At 36.9% G+C, this 20977-nt stretch overlaps 1 protein-coding gene across 4 annotated transcripts in view; it reads left to right on the forward strand.

Annotated features, from left to right (window-relative positions):
* FGF13 (fibroblast growth factor 13) overlaps window positions 1–20977 on the forward strand; it is an 833122-nt gene that overhangs the window by 766975 nt on the left and 45170 nt on the right. For all 4 annotated transcript variants that reach the window (XM_081565116.1, XM_081565114.1, XM_081565115.1 and 1 more), the window contains 2 exons: window positions 948–1058; window positions 6482–6585. In XM_081565116.1, coding sequence (XP_081421242.1) covers window positions 948–1058; window positions 6482–6585 — 215 coding nt within the window. The remainder of the gene's footprint in view (window positions 1–947; window positions 1059–6481; window positions 6586–20977) is intronic.

Below are 20977 nucleotides of genomic sequence, written 5' to 3' on the forward strand. Positions count from 1 at the left end.
AAAATGCAGACGTACATTTTCTGGTTGCTCGAAGTTTTTAAGGAATTAACTGTAAATTAGGCTTGCTTTGAAACAGGTTTAAGCGGTGGCAAAGCATGATTATGTGGTCTGAATAAGGACATATTTCAGTGCAGGTGTCTGTATTCAATAAAAGCAAATTTTGGATAGCATGGCTGTTATTGATAAATAAGGTGCTTCATTAATCTATGGTGATTCATAATTGAAAATTATCTTGAGTACACATATTTTGGATAATTACATTTGTGATACTAAATTTGAAAATAAGTATGAACTAATTTTTTTGCCTCCTCACCAACAAAAGCCCTGCTCTTTGCACGCATTTTCCCCCACGGATAATTAATATGTTTTATTCTCCCCCCCCCCTTTTTTGTATGGCGGCTCAATTTTCTAAATAGAAATCCTTTGATGGGGTTCCAGGTTGTTTATGCATTTATAACCTTCTTAGAATGGAGGGGATGCTTTGTTCCAATTGTGGTAATTCTTAGGGAAACTTTTGCTGGTGTGTTTTTGGTCCCTGCTTGGAAAACCACTCTAAATCTCATCTTAGTGTTTCTCCTTCTCCTTCTGCATGAGAAGTGGCACATTGTTAAAAGGCACAATATGCCACTTGCCAAGCCATTTTGAATGCTCAATGAGATGAAGTGCCACTTTGTAAGCCAAAGGACACGCCATCAGAAACTGTCTCTGCTGTCAGTAGCTTTAGGGCTTTACCAATGTTACCAGGTGGCAGTCAAATGTTTCTTCAGTCTGGAGGTTGGTTCTGAAACTTGCAGTTTGTTTGCTTGTTTTCCTTCTTTCAGAGGACTCTATAAAAAGTGTCGTTTGATCTTTTCCACTAAAATTTGTAAATGGAATTAGAATTCTGAGTCTTTTCAACCACATGTGCACAACTTATCAATTGATCCCAACCATCTTTCTCTTTGCAGAGCCTCAGCTTAAGGGTATAGTTACCAAACTATACAGTCGACAAGGTTACCACTTGCAGCTGCAGGCAGATGGAACAATCGATGGCACCAAAGATGAGGACAGCACTTACAGTAAGTGACTGCAAAATAAATAATAGTATATCCCAGCATATTGTTGACACTTTCATTCTTTTTTTTTTAAGTAAACAACCCTTGCTTAATCCCGAAGTGAATCCAAAATAGAGTCAGCACTATACAATCCCGTTTCAGCAGGTTAGCCTGAAGGAAGGGGAACATACAAATATCTAAAATAGCGAACTGTAGCAAATAATGTTGACACCATCTAAAGAACAACCCAAATGTCATCTCCATGGTAATCTGGATAGATCTATGGCTGTCCTTTGGATTTTATTACTTTTTTCCCACAGAAAATTGACTCACCCCCACGCTGATCCTGAAATAGCACAGTTATCTCTACTCTTAAGCACCGGTCTCATCCCAAGAGAGAAGAGTGGTTTCATGTCAGGAGAATTCATCATTACAAGCTTTCACTTCTGTTCCCCCTGCCCTACACACACTGATAATTCTCAGACTAATTGGGATTTTAACATTGAGATACTTCCACAGGTGGGTAAAGAGATTTCTTTAAGCACTTTATTTTTAATCGTGGTTTAAGTCAAGACCAAATTGGAGACCATCATGGTGAACCTAAAAGAGAAACACATCAAAAAGAAAGTCAGTTTTATTTCCAATTACTGAAGGGTAGTGATTCCAAGATGTTATATAACCTTTTGTGATAGGCTTTATTTATTTGGAGTCATAAATGCATGAACTCCTTAATAGTGACACCCTCTTAAATGATAATAATTGGTGTTTTTTTTTGCAATTAGCAGATTGCTGTAGACATATTCAATGTTTCATGAGGCTAAATCACCTAGTTCTCACAATTCCTTCCCAATTTTCCGTAATTTATATTGCATTTCCCTCAGACTTCATTAATCTCCCAGAAATTGTGCCATTGCCAAGAAAAGTCCATCTGAAAGCTAACAAGTCTTCTGCAGCATTTTCAGAGGTTCAGGGCTAGAGAGAACAAAGCCATAGACAAGGGTTCCAATGTTGAGTGTTAAAAGAGTTTCACATCTTTTAAGAAAGCTTCCTGGGCTGATTGATGGCCAAGGCAAGACCTCAAGAGGAAGTCACCTTTAATTACCCCTAAAGAAAGCTCTGTGGGTACCTAGGATGAAAAATCTCCATACATAAACGGTTTCATAGTTCTTCACTGTTTAGCAAAATGCTGTTACTGTTGCAGTTCTACAGTGAGTATGCTAAATGTTCTTTCAGGTATACACTTCTATTTGAAAAAATGAGTCAAGGCTAACTAGAGGGTTTTACTGTTCACCTATAACAGACGTGAGTTCATCATAAAATGTTCCCATGAATTGCTGCAGTCCGTGGGGTCGCAAAGAGTCGGACCTGACTTTGCGACTAAACAACAACAAAGCTGCTGCTCTTTCCAAAGTGCCTCAGCAAAACGGATTCGTTGGGCATTACTGAAAGGAAGTTCATGATCAGCTGCTAATGACCCCCACCCAGTCAGGTTTTCCCTCACCTACTTTTAACATTTTCTGCAGATTAGTGCAGAAATCAGTGAAAAAGTTTATTTTGGTCCAATGTTCACATGCCTTTCCTGAAAAGGAAAAAAAACCCGGACGATTCATTTGTTGTATAAGCAGTGATACAGCACACACCTCAAGATCACACTGTATGTAGTCATTGTAGAGTACTATACACACACACATATATCTACACATAGACACATATGTGTATACACACACACACATGTGTATGTGAATAAGGCTCCATTTCTTAACTGTGGACTCAGGTAGTCAGTTTTACTTTTCAGTTCCTGCATACGCGTAGCTCTTGCCTTTGGTTGTCTTATAACTGACTGATATGCATGGCATTTCTGCATACTAGATATTGTTGGGCCTTAAAAGAGCCAGAATCTGTGTTTAGGCAGAATGAAATAATGAGAGGTGAGTCAGCCAACGGTGAGTATTACCATAAGATGAAGCACACAAATGAAAAGTATCTCAAAAGAAATAGCAAGTCTGTGGGGCTTGACTCTGCCCCAGCTGCCAAGTATGATCAGAGACCGGCAAGCTAGCTTTTCTTCCCACTTGAGTATATTGTAAGGTGTAAGTCATCATGAAACAAGAATATTTAATGGTTAAAGTGATCATTAAAATGATCATCATTAAAATGGAAGTCTAACTATGCAGATATATTCTTTTTTTTCCCCTAAAGCCAAGCAATTTTCTTGGCATTCATTATTTGTTTATATACTATTTCCTTAATATGCATTCTTGTTATTTATGTTTATATTTTTCTTAGTTTTTAGGGTTTTTCATCATATTTTTTTCTCACTTGGTTTACCTTGGTTGATTTTATGATATTTTAATTCTGACATGATAAGCCAGATCATGATAAAACAAATCAATTCACATTTACCAAGATACATCTATTTCTAAAAACATATATTTGGTATTATGCATTTAAGCTGACCTTAGGTAGCTTTATTACAATGGTAAATGTCAGTCCAGTAAAATCTCACCGTGAGCAAATCAGCCATTGTAAATTATGTATTGCCCCCTGAAAAGGAAAAGATGATAGACATTTCATGAGAGCAGTTTTATTATATCTGCCTTGGATTCAGTGAGGGCGATGTTAGAATGGGCAACTTTCCTTTCAAACCTCCAGTAGTGTTACCAATTTAATGGGTCAAGTCTTTCTGATCAACATTAATATATACTTTTTAAATTGCTCCCTTTGAGAAGTTGATCTTAACCCAACTGATTAAAAAAAAATGGCCTCCTTTTTGTATTAAGCAAACACTGAGTGCCAACTCTGTGCACATCTCTAAGAAAAATGGGTCCTTCAATGTACAAGGGGTTTAATTGTTTTTATTTAGATACAACAGGAAACAAGAAATGGGACCCTTTTATTTCTTCCTCAAAATTTTGACAGAAATGGAAGAAGAGATATCAGATGTTTAATGAATGTGTTTTAGATACACACATAAAATCCATTGTTTTCTTCTCATGCTGAGCATATTTTCATCTTAATCAAAATAATATCCTAAGTCCATGAAGAAGTAATCCAGATTTAGAGAAACAGAGGCATATTGGAGAATACTTAATCCGTGCGAGCTCACCCTTAATGTAATAATTTCTTTTCGTTTTTATCTGGGAAAACTGTCCCTTTAGATGGACTTTAAACAAACCTGTTTATGATTTTAATTGATCATAAATTCATCTTAATGATCTTAAATGTTTATGATATTAAATGTCTAAAGAAAAACAATTGGACTGGTATCACGAGTCACTCTCCACTTTTGCTGTTTTATTCAACTTTTTATTTTAGCATGGTAGTTTTTATTTTTGAATCAGGCATCACAGATATCTATGGTACATAGTGAAAAATCCATGTGCCACTGTATAGTTCATACCATTATTCAGGGATAGATAATCCTGGGCATGGGTTACTCATATTCTTTGATTCTCTTCCTTCTACTGCTATCTGATGTTTGAGAATTAAACATTTTATTGCCCATTAAAACACACGTCAGAGTAGTTGGGGCACATGGTGAAAATCAGATATTTCTCTCTTTCTTTCTCTTTTTTTTTTGCTTCTTACCACCTGCATTCACAGAACTAAGAAGGTTCAGAATACTGCAAAAAAATGGAGTTCTAGAAACAATTCTAAACATTCTTTACTACCTGTCATCTATCATCACCTATTAGTTTGATTAAACTAGGACTCCAGCATATGCTGGTGTTTTAGTTGTCTAGTGCTATGCCTTTTAAGCCAAACCCATAAGGAGGTTTTTGTTTGATTTCTTAGATATCAGAATTGTAAAACTCTGAGCTGTTATGTAATGGGACCGTGATCTATTACATTTCAAAAATATAATATTATCATGATTTCACCATACAGATTGCTAGCAGTCCACAAATGTGTGTTGAGCACTTGCCGTGAGCAAGGTACCATCACAGAAAGAGATGGAACATATACATGACATGCTAAACAAGATCAGACTTCATTCCTGGGCACTGCATGGTCAAATATAGCATGAAATCCTAGCTTGCAATCTGTGCAATTCCTTTCCCTCACCTCACATAACAGAAGGGCACAGCTTTTAATATGATGAGTATTGAATGAAGTGCCATCAGCAGCATGTGGTAGGAACGCTTGAATTTTGCACCATACAATCTGTCCTAGCTCCTCTGTGGTAACACCCTGATTTTAAGGGAAAGGTACATTGTAGGCTCACCAAGGAATATTGAGTTCTTCATTAATATTTCTCATCTCTATAACTCCACCTACTGCAGTAGAATATATATACATCAAGATAAGAGATCTGAGAAAAAATATTCTTGCCCACGGGGTGACTATGTTCTTGCTCACAGAAATGATAGCAGACCGATTTATCATCCTCCATAAACTTACACACCAAAGCAAAAATCGTCAACATTGGTCTAGGACTCTTGAGAGAAAGGTGCACAGGCTATTTTCAAAAGATGTGTGTGGCAAGCACTATGTTTTAAAAATGTACTGTTTTATTTTTATTCCTGGTGTAGGAGGGAGTAGACAGCTGGTAGGGGGAAGACACCTACTGGTTTTCTCCAGTGAGTGGTGTGTGATTGTGAGGACAGCCGGGATGTAAGTTTCACGCAATCAGACCTTCAAATGGAGAAATGAAGTCCTCTTTGGCACCAGCCAGCTGCCTACTTACAACTATTTAGGAAAAAAAAATAAAACTCTCAAGTTCGTTGTTTTTATTCCTATAATCTTTGCTCCTGGAAACTAAAAGCTAAGACCCCTCTGAACCCCATCTTAAAAAATGTATGGCAAAAACTACTACAATATTGTAAAGTAATCAGCCCCCAACTAAAATAAATAAATTTATTTAAAAAAAATGTTCTTTAAGAAATACTACTCTGGGAACATAAGATTCCAAAATGACTTTTTTTTTCAAGTCCTGGGTTTCTTTTTTTTACTGGTTGTGTCAGAAATAATACAGATAATTTAGGTGAAGGAGTTGGACTAGTGTCTTTTCTAAGATTCTAAGAATCTCTCCCCAACTGGTAGATCAGATCTGTCTGTGAATCTCAGCAGTTGTCTAAGAGAGCAGTTTAAAACCTTGGTTTGTTGAAGATAAAGTTATTTACTATGTAGACTAATTCCTGGAACTGGATTGCTTCAGAAGCATTGAGATTCCCCACCTCCAACACTGTACAAACCATGGAATTGCCTTCCATTTTCTCCAGGGTGTTTGAAAATTACCTCCCCATTATGTGACTACAACCATGAATTGAGGGTACTGAAAGGTAGAAGAGGCTTTATCATCTATATCTATGTATCCATATATACATATATGAATATTCTTACCAAGCAGAGTTTACTTTTGGAAGACCAGATAGCCCTGCTGGCAACATTGAAAAGCTATGGAATTCAATATTGTAACCTTGTTTTCACATTCTTTTTGGTTGCAGCTCTGTTTAACCTCATCCCTGTGGGTCTTCGAGTGGTGGCTATTCAAGGAGTTCAAACCAAGCTGTATTTGGCAATGAACAGTGAGGGATACCTGTACACCTCGGTAAGCCTTTCACTGTGCTCATGTTTTGATTATTCTAGTTTTCATCTGATATGAAGGGAAATTGCTGCATATGTGTTAATCACTGCAGATTTGTGTGATTCAAGGAGGAGTGTTCTGGATGGAAATATTCAAAAAGACAAATTAATTTCCAATGAAAGTATATATATTACTAATTAATCATTTGAAGCTAGCATTTTTGGTATAAAATTCAAAGACTCACTAAACATTTTTGCATACATTGGCATTTGGGTTGTTATTTTCAACCCAAACGTCTATCTTGCTGACTTGCTTTGCAACTGTGGGAAGCAAAGCCATTTCGACAACTCAGTTCAACATATATCTATCCATGTTTACTCCGAAGGAAATAAATGAGGCCACTTCCTCAAATCAACTCTAGGGCACAAAGAACAGTTTTAGAAGTGTTTCTTTATCTTACCTTTCAGTTCAATTAGGTCATGTTTGCTATCTCTAAGTACTATTTTTCCATCAAGTACACTCTTCTTACATACAAATTCCAGCTTGGCTTTTTCTTAGAAGTTTGTGATGAATGGAGTAAAAAGTGAAACTTTTCTCAAGAAGTTTATAAACAATGTAGACAACAGTTCAGCTAGGAACCTTGGGCCACATTAAGCTTTTTAAAATTTTATATTTAAATATAGGCAGAAATGGTACAGTGCCAGGGTTAGGATTTTACTGTTAGCAGTAGATCTAGTTACAGATTACAGGAAACCACTTAATATATGGATATTTTTTAATCTTTGTTTTGAATTTCATATAGTCCAAAAAAGGATAAGATGTTAAAAATGGAGAAAATTGCTTGTCAGACTTTCTTCTAGATAGCCTTGAAGCAGGCTATTACCATGACTAAAGATATCTATATCTCCAAGTGCAAAAGTGGTTACCTTTAAACACTCTTCTCTGGCCTGTTCCTTAAATTTATTTCAAAGCCAGGTATGTAGAAAGATTCTTAGAAATGGTGAAAGCATATCATAACTCTGTTTTTCAGAGGCTAGGATGAGAAAGAGGAGAGGGAGAAGAGTGAAACCAAAGGGCTCATTCATTTGGTAAACTGGGATAGAACATTTCAGATTTCACAATAAAAGATTAGCAGCATAATCTTCAAATCCCAGTCCCTATCAGCATTCCCATCAGGCCATTTCTACTGTCTTATTGTTAAATAAATGCAGGGATTTTATCCTTTTTACAAATGCAAGATTTGAATGTATCTCAAACTACATGAGATCTTTCAGTTTATTAAATACATGGCTTAAGTAGGGCTTCCCTGGTGGCGCAGATGGTAAAGAATCTGCCTGCAGTACAGAAGACCTGGGTTCTATCCCTGGGTCAGGAAGATCCCCTGGAAAAGAGAATGGCAACCCACTCCAGTATTCTTGCCTGGAGAATTCCATGGACAGCGGAGCCTGGTGGGCTACAGTCAATGGAGTAGCAGAGTCAGACATGACTGAGTGACTAACACTCACATACATACATGTTATTAGAAACAATAGGAAAAGGGATTTGTCTTTCAGATTTGTGCATTGAGGTAAGGTAATTTAACAATGAAGGATTTTAATTAACCTCATTTAGATCAACAGGCTACCTCACCAGGACCAGATGCAAAGGTAGGTTTTTCATAAGAGAAATGATTGCTTTCTGCAACTACTGTGCAGGCATGGGAACTAAATGGAATATGTGGGGCATACTTTTGAGAAGGTAAATAGCAGATGACACAGGAAGTCATTACTGGTAACGCATCCAGAATTTCCCTGAGTTGTGGTCACCATTGAGGTGCCCTGATGAGAGGATTGTTTTTCTTTTTAATTTGGCAATAGTAAATATTTTTAAACAGTTTGGAAATAATATTTAAGTCAGAATGAGAAAATGTCATGTAAGTTAGTATGACACATGCTCCCACTTAAGAAAATTAGGGCAAGAGTATTTCATGGAGGGAATTGATGTCAAAACTCATACCCTACCATTCAAGTTGACCATTATTCTAGCAAATGGTAAATGTCAATGTGAGCTCATTTCTAAGGAAGGCTTCCAGGGGACTCAGCGTTGTAGATGGATGGGCTTCTTTTCTTGGGTAGACAGGCCAATCTATAGCAAATGTGAGTCTCTTTGTATGCATATCCCATTAAGGAAAAGAAATCTTAAATATTCCCTATTAAAGAAAAGAAGCTATGTCTTGGTTAAGGAGGAGAGATATCTGATTGATAATGCTGGAGTTCAAAGGAAAAAGATATCCAAATTTGTCTGCTCCGGGAAAGAATTGGAATCTTCTCCAGGATAAATTTTCTGATTCTTCCCATTACCTCTTACTGATTGTGACTTGGAGTCCCATCACCATGTTGATCACCATCCTTAGTGGGTGATTCATTTATTATCATCTTACCTAAAGTGTAGGACTCTGACTCTCTCAAGATATTGCCTGTCTTAGTGATTTTAGCAACACAAGACCAAAAAGCTAAATGACATATCTTATTTCATCAAGAAGAATGGGTAACCAAAGAGAAAGGATCACTATTCCCTTACATAAAACCATAGTGCTTCTACTCCTGAAATATGGTAAGCAGTTTTGTTAGCAAAGAGAAAGTAGGATTGGACTGTGACCTGAGGAGGAAGCAAAAAGAGGAACAGGAAACAGAGGCTACTGCTATGGCAAGGAAAAAAATCTATTAGGAAGTTATCGAAAATTATCTTGGTGAGGGCTGAGTAAAGTCTGCCTTAAAACATTTGCAGTGGCAGGGGCTAAAAGGAGATGGATTCAGGAGGTATTTCAGAGGTAGAATCATGAGGATTTGGTGGCTCTTTGGATTTGGAGGGAAAACAGGAGCACCATGTATGGTTGAACGTATATAGTTGCCATCCACTGCACAGATAGAAGTGAAATATCTTCAGTAGACATTGTTTAAAATGTGCACAGTATTATTAGGATCTCTGAAGAAGAGTGAGAATTTTACCTTTGGCAATTGAGTTGATGGTGAGCTATTAACTAAGATGGAGAATAAAGAAAAGACAATAGTAGGAAAAAAAAAGATACCCAAGTACAGGTTGACATAGATATTTGAAAATATGACCCTAGAGCTTGAGAAAGAGGTGTGAGCTAGGGATAAAATGTGAGAGTTATCATATGTAGGTGTTGGCTGTTGCCATGAGAATAGCTGAGGAATACAAAGCATGAGGAATAAAAAAAGAGTTTGTCAAATAATATTAGGCAATATTAGCATGGACGCCCTGCAACAGAACAAATTGTGACAGATGCCATAGCATTGTAAAAACCAAGTGGGGAGAGGGTTTTCGGAAGAGTCAACAATGTCAGATGCTTCAAAGAAAACAAGTAAAACAAGAACTAGAAATTTACCATATGAAGGTCTTGAGCATTCTTGACAAGAGCACTTTGAGTGGAGTAGTAGAGACAGAAGCCAGACTGCAGTGACTCAAAGAGTGAATGGGAAGAGACGGGACAGGCAGTAGTTGTAGAATTTCTAAGAGAAGGGGAGACATGGGTGAGTATTTAGAGGAGGACATGGAATTGAAGAAGGCATAGAGGGTTCTTTGCCTAAGACACTTAAATGTATTTGTTAGCTGAAGGGCAAGAGCCAGTAGAGATGGAGGTGTTGAAGACATAGGAGATGGGATCCTTTGTGGAATAAGGGTCTCAAAGGAGTCAGAGAGAGAGAGTGATGGAATTGAATATGTGAGAACATCAGATTCACCTTGAAGAGATGCTGCTTCTACAGTAAATCAATGAGGACAGATGTGAACATAGGTGCACTGAATCTGCAGGTGATGGACAAGGGAATTGAAGAATTTCAAGCCAGATGATTGAAGCAAGATAAAGAGTCATCAGCAAAAATCAGGCATAGGGATGACATAGGGTGAAGATTTGCAACAGTGGTTTTCGGAAAAGGGAGAGGAAAGAGACAGTCTAATGACTAGGGGTGGTGGATAAACTGTGGCCCACAGGCCAAATCAGGCCTACCACCTATTTTTGTAAATAAAGTTTTACTGGGACACAGTCATGCCCATTCAAAAGCTTTGCAATACAATAGCAGAGTTGAATAGTTATCACACAAAGCCCAAATTATTTATTATGGTGTCCTTTATAAAAAAAATGGTTTTTGACCCCTAGTCAGATGATAGTTCACAATCTTATTTACTTATTAGGATCACCTGAGGACCTTTAAGAAAATTCCATTCTGTGTGCTAAACAGGAACCAATAATATCAAAATATCTGAGGGTTGAGTCTGTGTAGGAATAGTTTCTAAGGCTCCCCAGCTGATTCTACTAATGTGTTGCCTGGGTTGAAAACCACTAATAAGACAAGTAAGAAAAAGGATTGCTGAATATCACTGAGAACCACCCCCACCCCCAATGAAATCGGAAACCATGCATTTATAGACACTCTGTCCCATATCTGAAGTTTCTGAAACTGATCTTTTTCTGTTCTTGCAAACAAATTGCCTTGACATTTCTGAAGGACTGTTTCTTGAGATGAAAGAAAATGCTGATCCTTGGAAGAGCTTTCTTATTTTATTTCCTTTTCTGTTTCCTATCGTCTTTTGCATTTCTGCTTCTACATCCCTTGATTTCTTTCAAATTCAGTTTTACACTTTTGCCCTTTCTTACCCTCCTTTGGCCATTAAACAAAGAAACAATACCTCCATGTTGTGATTGCTACAGAGAGCAATTTGCTTTCCATGATTAATCTCAGGATTTGTGCACCTTTCCCCTCCCTCCCTTTTTCCCTTGTTGCCATGGGGGCAGACTTGATGTAGGCTCAAGTGGCAGTGAGAAACCATCTGTGGCACAGAGAATCATAATTAGCCATTATTTCATAACATATTTACTTTTGCCCGTGATATAACTAAGTCTTTTTAGAACTGTAAGGAAATTATTACTCATTGTGTATAGAGAACTTTGTTCATACCTTTGGTTTTTCTTTACCAAGAATAATGAGTTGTACAGAAGCTTTTGAGAGTTCTTCAAAACTTAATCGTATAAAGCTATTTGTTATACATATTTCAAAGCTGCTTGAAATAAACATTAACTAAAGGAAATCAGTCTTAAATGTAAAAATGTTATTAATGTCCTAGTATCTATTTTAATAAAGGAATAATAACAGATATTAGAAACAAGATAGTAAAGATTCAAAGCTGAGCCCAAAGCATTTTCTTTTGATTTTGAAATGTTCCAGAACTTAGTAACAGCATTTTTCCCTGCCTAATTATTTACCATTCATCAACACTTGTTTTCCATTTCCAGAGTACACAGTGTTGCTTGGGTTACTGTAGAGGTAGCTAAAATGTGTAGATAAGTAGAAATCCTTTGACAGGCAAAACTTTTCTATTCCTATATTTCTAGAGAGGACTTTTAAGAGTGATTTTAACTGCTGTTTTATGGTCCTGGGCAAACTAGATGCAAGACCAGAAAGCAGGTCTCCCTGAGTGTTAGCTTGATGCAATGGGAATGAAACAGCATGTGTTACTGATCCCGTGGGCCCAGGCAGACTTGGGATCTGAACTAAGGGGACATTTTCCTTCTCTGTCGAATTATTTTTACCTAGCTTAAACTTAGCAAGTTTCTTCTCCCATCACAGATGTTAATTTTGATGATCCATTCAAGATGTTGACTGACTTTCCACTATATAGTTCTTGCTTTTTAAATTTATTTTGTGGCAACTAGCAAACAATCCATTGGGAGACACTTTGAGTAAATACCTGCTCTCAAGAATGCAGTTTTTAACATATTTTCAGGTATCCCAAATCTCTTTAGAAAAATAGGATAATTAGTCAATTAACTGAGAAATGACCATTGGTATTTTTTTTTTTAGATAGACCATACAAGTCTACTATAAGCCAATTTGAGGTCGAGAAAATTTAATACATTTTCCCCAAAATGAACAAGTGTCATAAAAAATTCAATTCAACAGCAAAGATTTCCTGGGTTCAGCATTCTAGTCACTAAGCTTAAATTCCATTATTTAATGGAAATTCAAGTTGTCCAGGTAAATTAAAATGGGTTCTGATACATGTTTTGATTTCATACTATATGTGGGGGGATTGTTTATGTTAAGAGGCCTCAGATGTTCAGGACATTTAGCTGTCAGCTGAGAACTTACTCTTTTACAGATTTGTTTAGTTTCTCTGATTTTAGCATGTGACAATTTAAGATCTAATTTTCAGTGATATGACTTCACAGCTCAAGCCCATATTCTAATACAGAAAGGATGTTAAAGTTTAGATGAATTCATCGATCAGTTCACAGTGATGAGTGTACTCCCAGCAAACATTTGTAGCATGTAAAATGTTTGAGTTATGTCAAATCTATATATCAGCAAGTTCATGTAATTTAATTTCTGGGGTTATTATTACAGAGGCTTTTAAATTTAATAGAATTAAATGAAAGGGCACTGGTTTAAACATTACTGCTCTTTAGGGAAGTGGGATTGACTCAGTTATAAAAGAAAATGCATTTCAAATGAACATGAGCACTATCATATCCAATACACAATAAAATGATCATTATGGATTTTGCATATAGCCAGTAGCCATCATGTATAGCACTCCCTACAAAACAAGTAGACACAAATTTTACCCTCTAATTAAAACATTAGTTTATGTTTAGTGTTTATGACTCTGAAAACTTAGATTCCAAATTTTGGTACCTACATCTAGAAAGGGCTTCGCTGGTGGCTCAGCTGGTCGTGAATCTGCCTGCAATGTGGGAGACCTGGGTTCGATCCCTGGGTTGGGAAGATCCCCTGGAGAAGGGAAGGGCTACCCACTCCAGTATTCTGGCCTAGAGAATTCCATGGACTATATAGTTCATGGAGTCGCAAAGAGTTGGACACGACTCAGCGACTTTCACTCACTCACTCACATCTAGAAAACTTTTTTGTTTCCACAGGCTATGGGATTAAACATTTTTGATTGACACTTTCAGTTCAGACTAATGGATTGCAAGGGTAATTATACACATACATCTCTATTTCTGAGTGGTATCACTAAAATGGGAAATGTAAACAATGGGATTATTTTACAGGAAGAAAAGCAAAGAAAACAAGCACATTTTATTTGTTAATGAATGACTCTGCTAGCTCAAGGAGACAAATTTTATGTTTTAAAGAGGCTTAGTACTCTTGCCTGGAAAATCCCATGGACAGAGGAGCCTGGTAGGCTGCAGTCCATGGGGTCGCTAAGGGTTGGACATGACTGAGCGACTTTACTTTCACTTTTCACTTTTATGCATTGGAGAAGGAAATGACAACCCACTCCAGTGTTCTTGCCTAGAGAATCCCAGGGACGGGGGAGCCTGGTGGGCTACCGTCTATGAGGTTGCACAGAGGCAGACATGACTGAAGTGACTTAGCAGCAGCAGCAGTTATTATGTTGGTACTATTGAACTAGAGGTCATTACAATTATTGTAGTGAAAAATATACCAAAGTTTCTGTATTCATCTTAGGTATTCCTTCAGAATACCAGTGAATCAGCATAATTTTCAAACTCAAAACACATTTCCTAAGTCACAGATTATTTCACATGTTTAGTTCTCTTTGCAGTTAATGGAAATTTCATTCAAATGTGAAAGAAAATCTAGCTTGGCATTATTTGAATGTGAAATTAGATGATTCTGGTTGGTTGTGCCTTCAAAGTCAAGGGCCTTCTCTTTATGGTCTCTGTAAAAAAGAAATAACCAAACTGGGAAATTATTCAGGGTGAAGCTCTTCATTTCTTAGGTGGAAAAAGTGACTGAGGATGGTACTTTCTCAGAAATCAAGGAAACAATAGTAGCTGTAGCTAAATAGAATAAAATTGGCTCTCAATTCTGTTTTTGAGGCCAAGTTGAAAAAATCATCCAAATCAAAGGTCATTGGGATACATATTTAAAAGAGTGTCTCATGGCTTTAACTCAGAAGCTAAATTCATATTTTTAGGGAAAAAAGCCAGTGTGTTGGAGCTAATAAATAAAATAACTGGCAAGAATAACAAAAAAGAATTTTAGCGAGTAAAGCTAGATGAAAGGAGGTAATACACACACATGTACACATATGCATACACACACAACAAACTTACAGGAAAGATAATGGAAGAAACCAATCTTATGTTCATTGCGCTGTTGCTATTACGGGATGAATTATTTTGGAATTCCTAAAATAATTCAGTTTTAAATACATACCCTGCACCAAACATGTAATACCTTTAGAGACTGCTCTAGCAACATATTTGATAATATTTAATAGCTTTGTAAAACAGAGCAAATAAGACTTTTTAGCTATATTTTATGTAGTCATTCAGTGAATCTCATGGCTTGGTACAGACATTGTTTTTAGTCCCTGTTTTCTTGTTTGTATAGTTTTTTTAGTATAATGTTAATCTACAGTGTGATAGAAAAACACAGAGCCTATCAAGACCCTTTTTCTTGTTCTCCTTTTTTCCATGAAAGCTGTATTTAAGAATAGTTTGCCTACTAAATCCTATGCTCATTAAGGAATAACTGGTTTTATTTTTCTCCACCTCCCTCTTAGAAAGCAATGCCCAGCAAAAATTACCTTTTAAATAAATATTTATTAAATTAATAAAATGTGTACAATAAAGAATAAAGACAAAGCACATTATTTCTGTCAAGCCTTTTGAATATTTAAAATAAGTTAAAAGGGCCAACTTTAACCTTCCATCCTTCCTTGCAAGTGTTAACATTTCAATATTACATAAGAAAGTGAATTACTGAGACATGAGAAAAAGAAATTGAAGGCAACAGCACTGGTTTCAATGGTTACACCGCTTAAAGGGAATTGTGACTTCTGAACAGGGAAACTTTAAATGAAAGCGTTTCTCTGATCATTATAATAGCTGTAACCAAGGTTAATAACTGGAAAGCCCCTGACTAATACATTTAATATGTTTTGCCCAGGCTGAATGTGTGAATAGATAACACGTCTGTGCTAAAATTCTGATTAAGTTATTCATCAGATTCTCTGATGCTAACTATTTTTGACAGTCTTGGAAGTGAAAGTACTGGAAAAGCCTCAATTGATTTCTTGAAAAGATTTAACATATAGCCAGTAGACATGTTACATCTCCTTCCATAAGGGCCTCAGATGTGTGTAGGAATTCTGGCTCAGCATAAAAGAAGCAGCTAGGATGAGAGATGATGTCTATTTTTATGTGAGGAAAAAAAATTGTTGTAGAGATTTGGAAAAGTCAAATGTAAGTAACAACCCCAAGGTGTTAGGACATAGATTGTAAAGATACAAAGGATGAAAAAATGCCTAACAGAGGGAGGGTATGAATCATCCCATAACACTGTCATAATTGACAAAGAGACACTAGAAAATGACAGTGATAACTTTCAGAAGTGAGATGTCAACAGGTATACTTCTTTGTGAATAGCAAATAGTATAACAGAAAATCCTGTGCATAACAAACCCATTGCTATAATCTGGCCCCCAAATCAGCAAGGCTACAGCAACAAAAGTGTTTGCTTGTTGATTTGATTAAAAAATTCTCAAAAGTATTATATACAGTGTTCCCCAGTCCCTGCCCACATCATAAGGACGATTTACTGTAATACAAGTGTTAACACTTTGCAGACTCTTTCCACTGAAGAAGTTATAGGCAGAGCCTAGGAGAGATCTGAAGCTGAGTATTTCTATACTGTGTCATAACCTCTTATTTATTTTTTTAAATTTTATTTTATATTATAGTTAATTTATATACTTTCTAAATTAACTATTATTAATAGTTAATTCATAACCTTTAACGTACAGATGTCCTGAAAACTCCCTCCATTCCACCAATCTCAGAAAGCCCAGTCACACATCTGGGCCTGAAGTAGTCCAAGAGCTTTATCAACCAATCAGTGACCAGATATCTGTGCAACATCCACAGATACTAGGCAGCCCCATGATCATGTTGATTTCTACTGACGATGGCTGGAGTTTACAGCGCACATAAGGAGATTTGTCCTAAGTTCCGAGCCCTAATCCTTAACAGTTGATCTACTACTGGAGGGATCAACATAAACTGTTTCTCTCCCAGTTGGGCAGCCTGGCAATGATATTTTTAATCTAGAACTCACTGTAAGAAAATTCCATATAGGGAAACAATTTGAATGTCCTTGGGTATGGGGGTGGGGGAGGGTGCATCATTGTGGAAATTCACGCTAAATATATATTGATGTGGTCACTGAGTAAGAGGGGTCCCAGAGCAAGAGGAAATGATAGGGTCAAAATCTGGCTCCGTTTCCTCATCTGCCATGAAGATCACTGGTAGGAAATGACCACTTCTTTCTGACTAGGTGCGTTGTTAGATAGGTATTCAACACTAGAGACAGCAAATAGATAAAAAGCCCATTTATTGAAGCTGTTTATTATATTTACATTCGTAATATCCTCACAAGCAAGGGAAGTCACCTAGCCCAAATGACTTTGTTTCTTTGTTCTCTCCTATTCCCAGAGAGAGTCACTTACTCAGACCAGAAAAGTTCTGCTTCCAGTAGGGCAGTCCAGGAAACAAAGCATTTGCATGTCACAAGGGAATTTGAATCCAACAATTCTTAAATTTCGCATAAGATAATAGGCTCAGGAAACACTATAAATGCCAGTGTCTTTGATCTAGGCATGAGACTTCATTCAAACCAATAATTAACCTAGAGGAAAGAGGTCAAGGGAACCGTGATGGCTGGTTTTGCTCAGTGCTCTTCTTTGCTCTGGACCGTGGCCTGATTTCTGTTCACACTTGGGGCACGCAGAGCAGTGTTTTATTTTCCGTGGTTTGGAAGCTCTTTTGGTATGCCTTCTCTCCAGAGTCGAGGTGGGGGGGTGGGTGCTTTTTTCTCTCCATAATTCATCTTTCACCATCCCTCAAACAGCAGCTGCCTTGAACTTCTCAAGCCTTGGTGAGACTAGTGGATTTTGACCTCAAGGTTGAGGGGTGGGGTGTGTTTTGTTTGTCTTTTACTGTCTGTGGAGATGTTTGTCTATTTGCATGGTTCTTGCTGTCCAAGAGATAAGGGCTCTGGTGAGGAATGATAGTATTAAAGAAGGAGAAGAATTCCAGATGGTTTTTGAAACAATTCTGGACTTGATTTGTTTCAGAACTTTCTGTCAGTGGAGACATCTCAGTCTTGTCAGTTTCAGGGACCCAAAGTGAAAAAGGAAACACTCTTTTTCTTCCAGATGGTTATAAGTGCTCTGAATTTCCAACTAGGCTGTAAGGGTGATGCTCCACCCTCTGGGTTCAACAGTCCAGGTGACCTGGCCCAGGCCCCATAATCCCTGTTGCCACCGTAGTGGTAAAAATATGCCATGAAACGGCAGGAATTCAGTGAGTCAGTAGAGGAGATTATATGATGGAAGATCTTTTCAAATACATTTGCCATCGTTGCTTTTTTTCCCCATTTGTGCTAATAATTCATACAGGTAGCTCTGCAAACAGGTTTTAAATGGTTCTATCACTCACCTAAAGCTCAGGCTCTCCTGTTATTTTGCTTAGAATTTTTTGTCAGAATATTTGACACACTGTTTTTTATGGCAAATATAGAAGCATTTATACAATAGTCTTTTTATATGGTCGATCTTCTTTTTGGAAGAGGGAAGTACTTGGCATTTTTGTCAGGATAATTGTGAGCTGCCTGAGTTTAAAAATTGGAACCATAATGAGATTTGATTGGTGCTGTGATAGGGTGGTTATTGTAACTGACTAAATGCTGATATAAAAAAGCCTGCTGAAAGAAAATGGACAATTAGTTAGTTTGGAGTTTTGCTTTGCTTTAACCGCCCATGCCTAATTGAGTGTTTATTATTATTGTTATTTCCTGGAGTATTGTTATGCGTCATTGAATGATGACTTAAGTCATCCTTTGAGAGGCTTTAAAAACATACAATTCAAGCCTTTTTCTATGCATACTTGCCTAATACTCAAGTCTAGGTGTCATTCGCATAATTTCCTTAAATCATTCCTTTAATATGATATAATTTTCTTAGCTAGCAGTATATAGAGTTCATCAAATCTAGAATTCAGTAATCTGAGAAATTCTACCAAGACCTCACTGTCATTTGTATAGAGATCCCTCTATATGAAATGTGTCATAAGAGTATGAGATAGCAACCCAGATTTATTCAGTACATAGCATCTATTGGGCTTCCCTGGTGGCTCAAATGGTAAAATATCTGCCTGCAATGCAGGAGACCCGGGTTCCATCCCTGCTTTTGGGATGGTCCCCTGAAGAAGGAAATGGCAACCCATTCCAGTATTTTTGCCTGGAGAATCCCATGGACAGAAGAGCCTGGCAGGCTGCAGTCCATGGGGTCACAAAGAGTCAGACACGACTGAGCAACTTTCACTTCTAGCGTCTATTAATAGTTAAATCCTGATTTTTAAATGGCTCGGTACTCCCTCAACCTGAGGGATGTCAAACTTCATCTGGTTCCCAGTTCAGGGAAATGAAAGTAGGACCCACTGTGAAAAAACCTGGAAAGTCTCATCAGCAAGTTGCTCATTTCTGGCACATTAGTTAATTACTTCACAAATTGTTCATCGCGTTCCCATTTCACGTTTATAAGCACAAAAACACTTTGTTTTTCCGAATGTTACCAACTTTTAATTTCTTAATGAATCAATGTTATGTATTAGCATATGGTGTCACCCAGTCAAGTGGCTACACTGCATTTTCAAACATTTGTTGGAGCATTAGGGGGAAATCTAAGCCAACCAGAGTCACTTTTGCATAAATGATGTATTTTCTCTTAGAATTTAAGGGAAAACTTTGTTCTTAAAAGTTAGCAGCAAGACATTAAAAACAATAACATTTTTCATGGGGAGTTTATCTAGTAATAGAGGAAATTTGTCTTTTTTATGAAATTTTATTAAACTTTTATTTGTTGTTATTGTTGCCACCAAATCCATTTCCATTTTGTCATGGACCAGTGTTTCATTTGATATATTGAGGAAATTAATCATTCAGGAAGCCATATACAGAGCCACTTTACCAGAATCCATGATGAGTCAAAGTTCATGGAGGACCCTTGATATAAATGTACTCTTTCTGTAAAGGATAATCCTGTAGAGAGAGTTTAGCTTGTGTCATATGAAAGAAAGTTTGCTGTAAAAGGAGTTTTTATTCTAAGTTTTTCCTATCTCTAGGATTCTAAGGGTAGATTTATAGAGACAACCCAATGTAGTAATAATATCAAAAACACGTAATATCAAATATGATGATTTCTTCTTTCCTAGCCCTATTGCTTACATCATAGTATGTGTGTGTAACAAATGATCAAAAAAAGACTACTGCTTTTGGATCACCATGTTGTACTGCTGAATTAAACGCAAAGTCAAAATAAGTATATTTTGTAACAATAAACCCAAAATTAGTAACGTGAAATTCATCCTTTTGTCCAGTAAAATTTGTTTGATCATTATGGCCTAGAGTCACACTGAAAGAATTCTTTATTATTCCAGAAGTTGCAGGTATGTACATAATGTTTATATGTGAGGCAGTGTTGGCCAAGAAATATTAAGTGGCTTTCTTGCAATATACATGAACTTTTCTCTAGTTGTTTCATGCATCTTGGTGAATTTCAGCATCACCACCTCTGATGTGATCTCATGCAAGATTCACATATCTTCCAGAGGTCTTAGAAAGTTTTTCTGGCTATTAGGATACTAACTGTAGTCTCCAAAGCAATCATGTACCTTCTGTGGCCATCTCACTTAATTCAATGACAAATTGTTCCTCCAGACAGTTTTATTGTCTCTCTTTGTGGTTGCTCAAAGAAGCTTCCTTACCAACTCAAATTTAATTCCTGCTTTTAATTGAAAATTTCTTTTATAAGGGTACCCAGTGGTTCACTTTCCCTTCAGGTATGACATTCTGAATTCAAATGAGATAGACTCTCTTGTTTGTTTTTGCTTTATTGTTTGCTTTGTCTACAGTCATTCCTCCTCTCCTGAATTACTCATGGAAGAACTTGCAGTCTTCAAATTTTTATTTAGCAAAAGTCCCTTGATAGAAGCTGGATTACGTGTCCTTAAGGACCTACTCTGTTTGGCTTCATTAAGCCAATTGTAAATACAGAGATTAAAGAAGTATGTGACAGTATCAGACAATTTCCTTGCAGCATTACAATCTTAGAAACGCCTGCATAAACATCACAGGGCCTCACTTTGTGTTTTCAGAGCAGACTGTATATCATATTTTCATGTACCTCTTTTATTCCCCAGGTGTTTCTTGTGTGTAAATCGAGCATCCTCAAACCATATTTTAAGCTATTTGTGGGTAAGAATGGTGTGCCCTCCTTTTATATCCCCCTCCATACCAAATTCATTATTAAATATCTCATAGACACTCTACTAATGTTTAATAAATGATAGATGATAGAACATTTT

Source organism: Giraffa tippelskirchi, chromosome X, assembly GCF_054371585.1.
Source record: "Giraffa tippelskirchi isolate mGirTip1 chromosome X, T2T-mGirTip1v1.2.pri, whole genome shotgun sequence".
In the NCBI taxonomy this organism is placed as follows: Eukaryota; Metazoa; Chordata; class Mammalia; order Artiodactyla; family Giraffidae; genus Giraffa; species Giraffa tippelskirchi.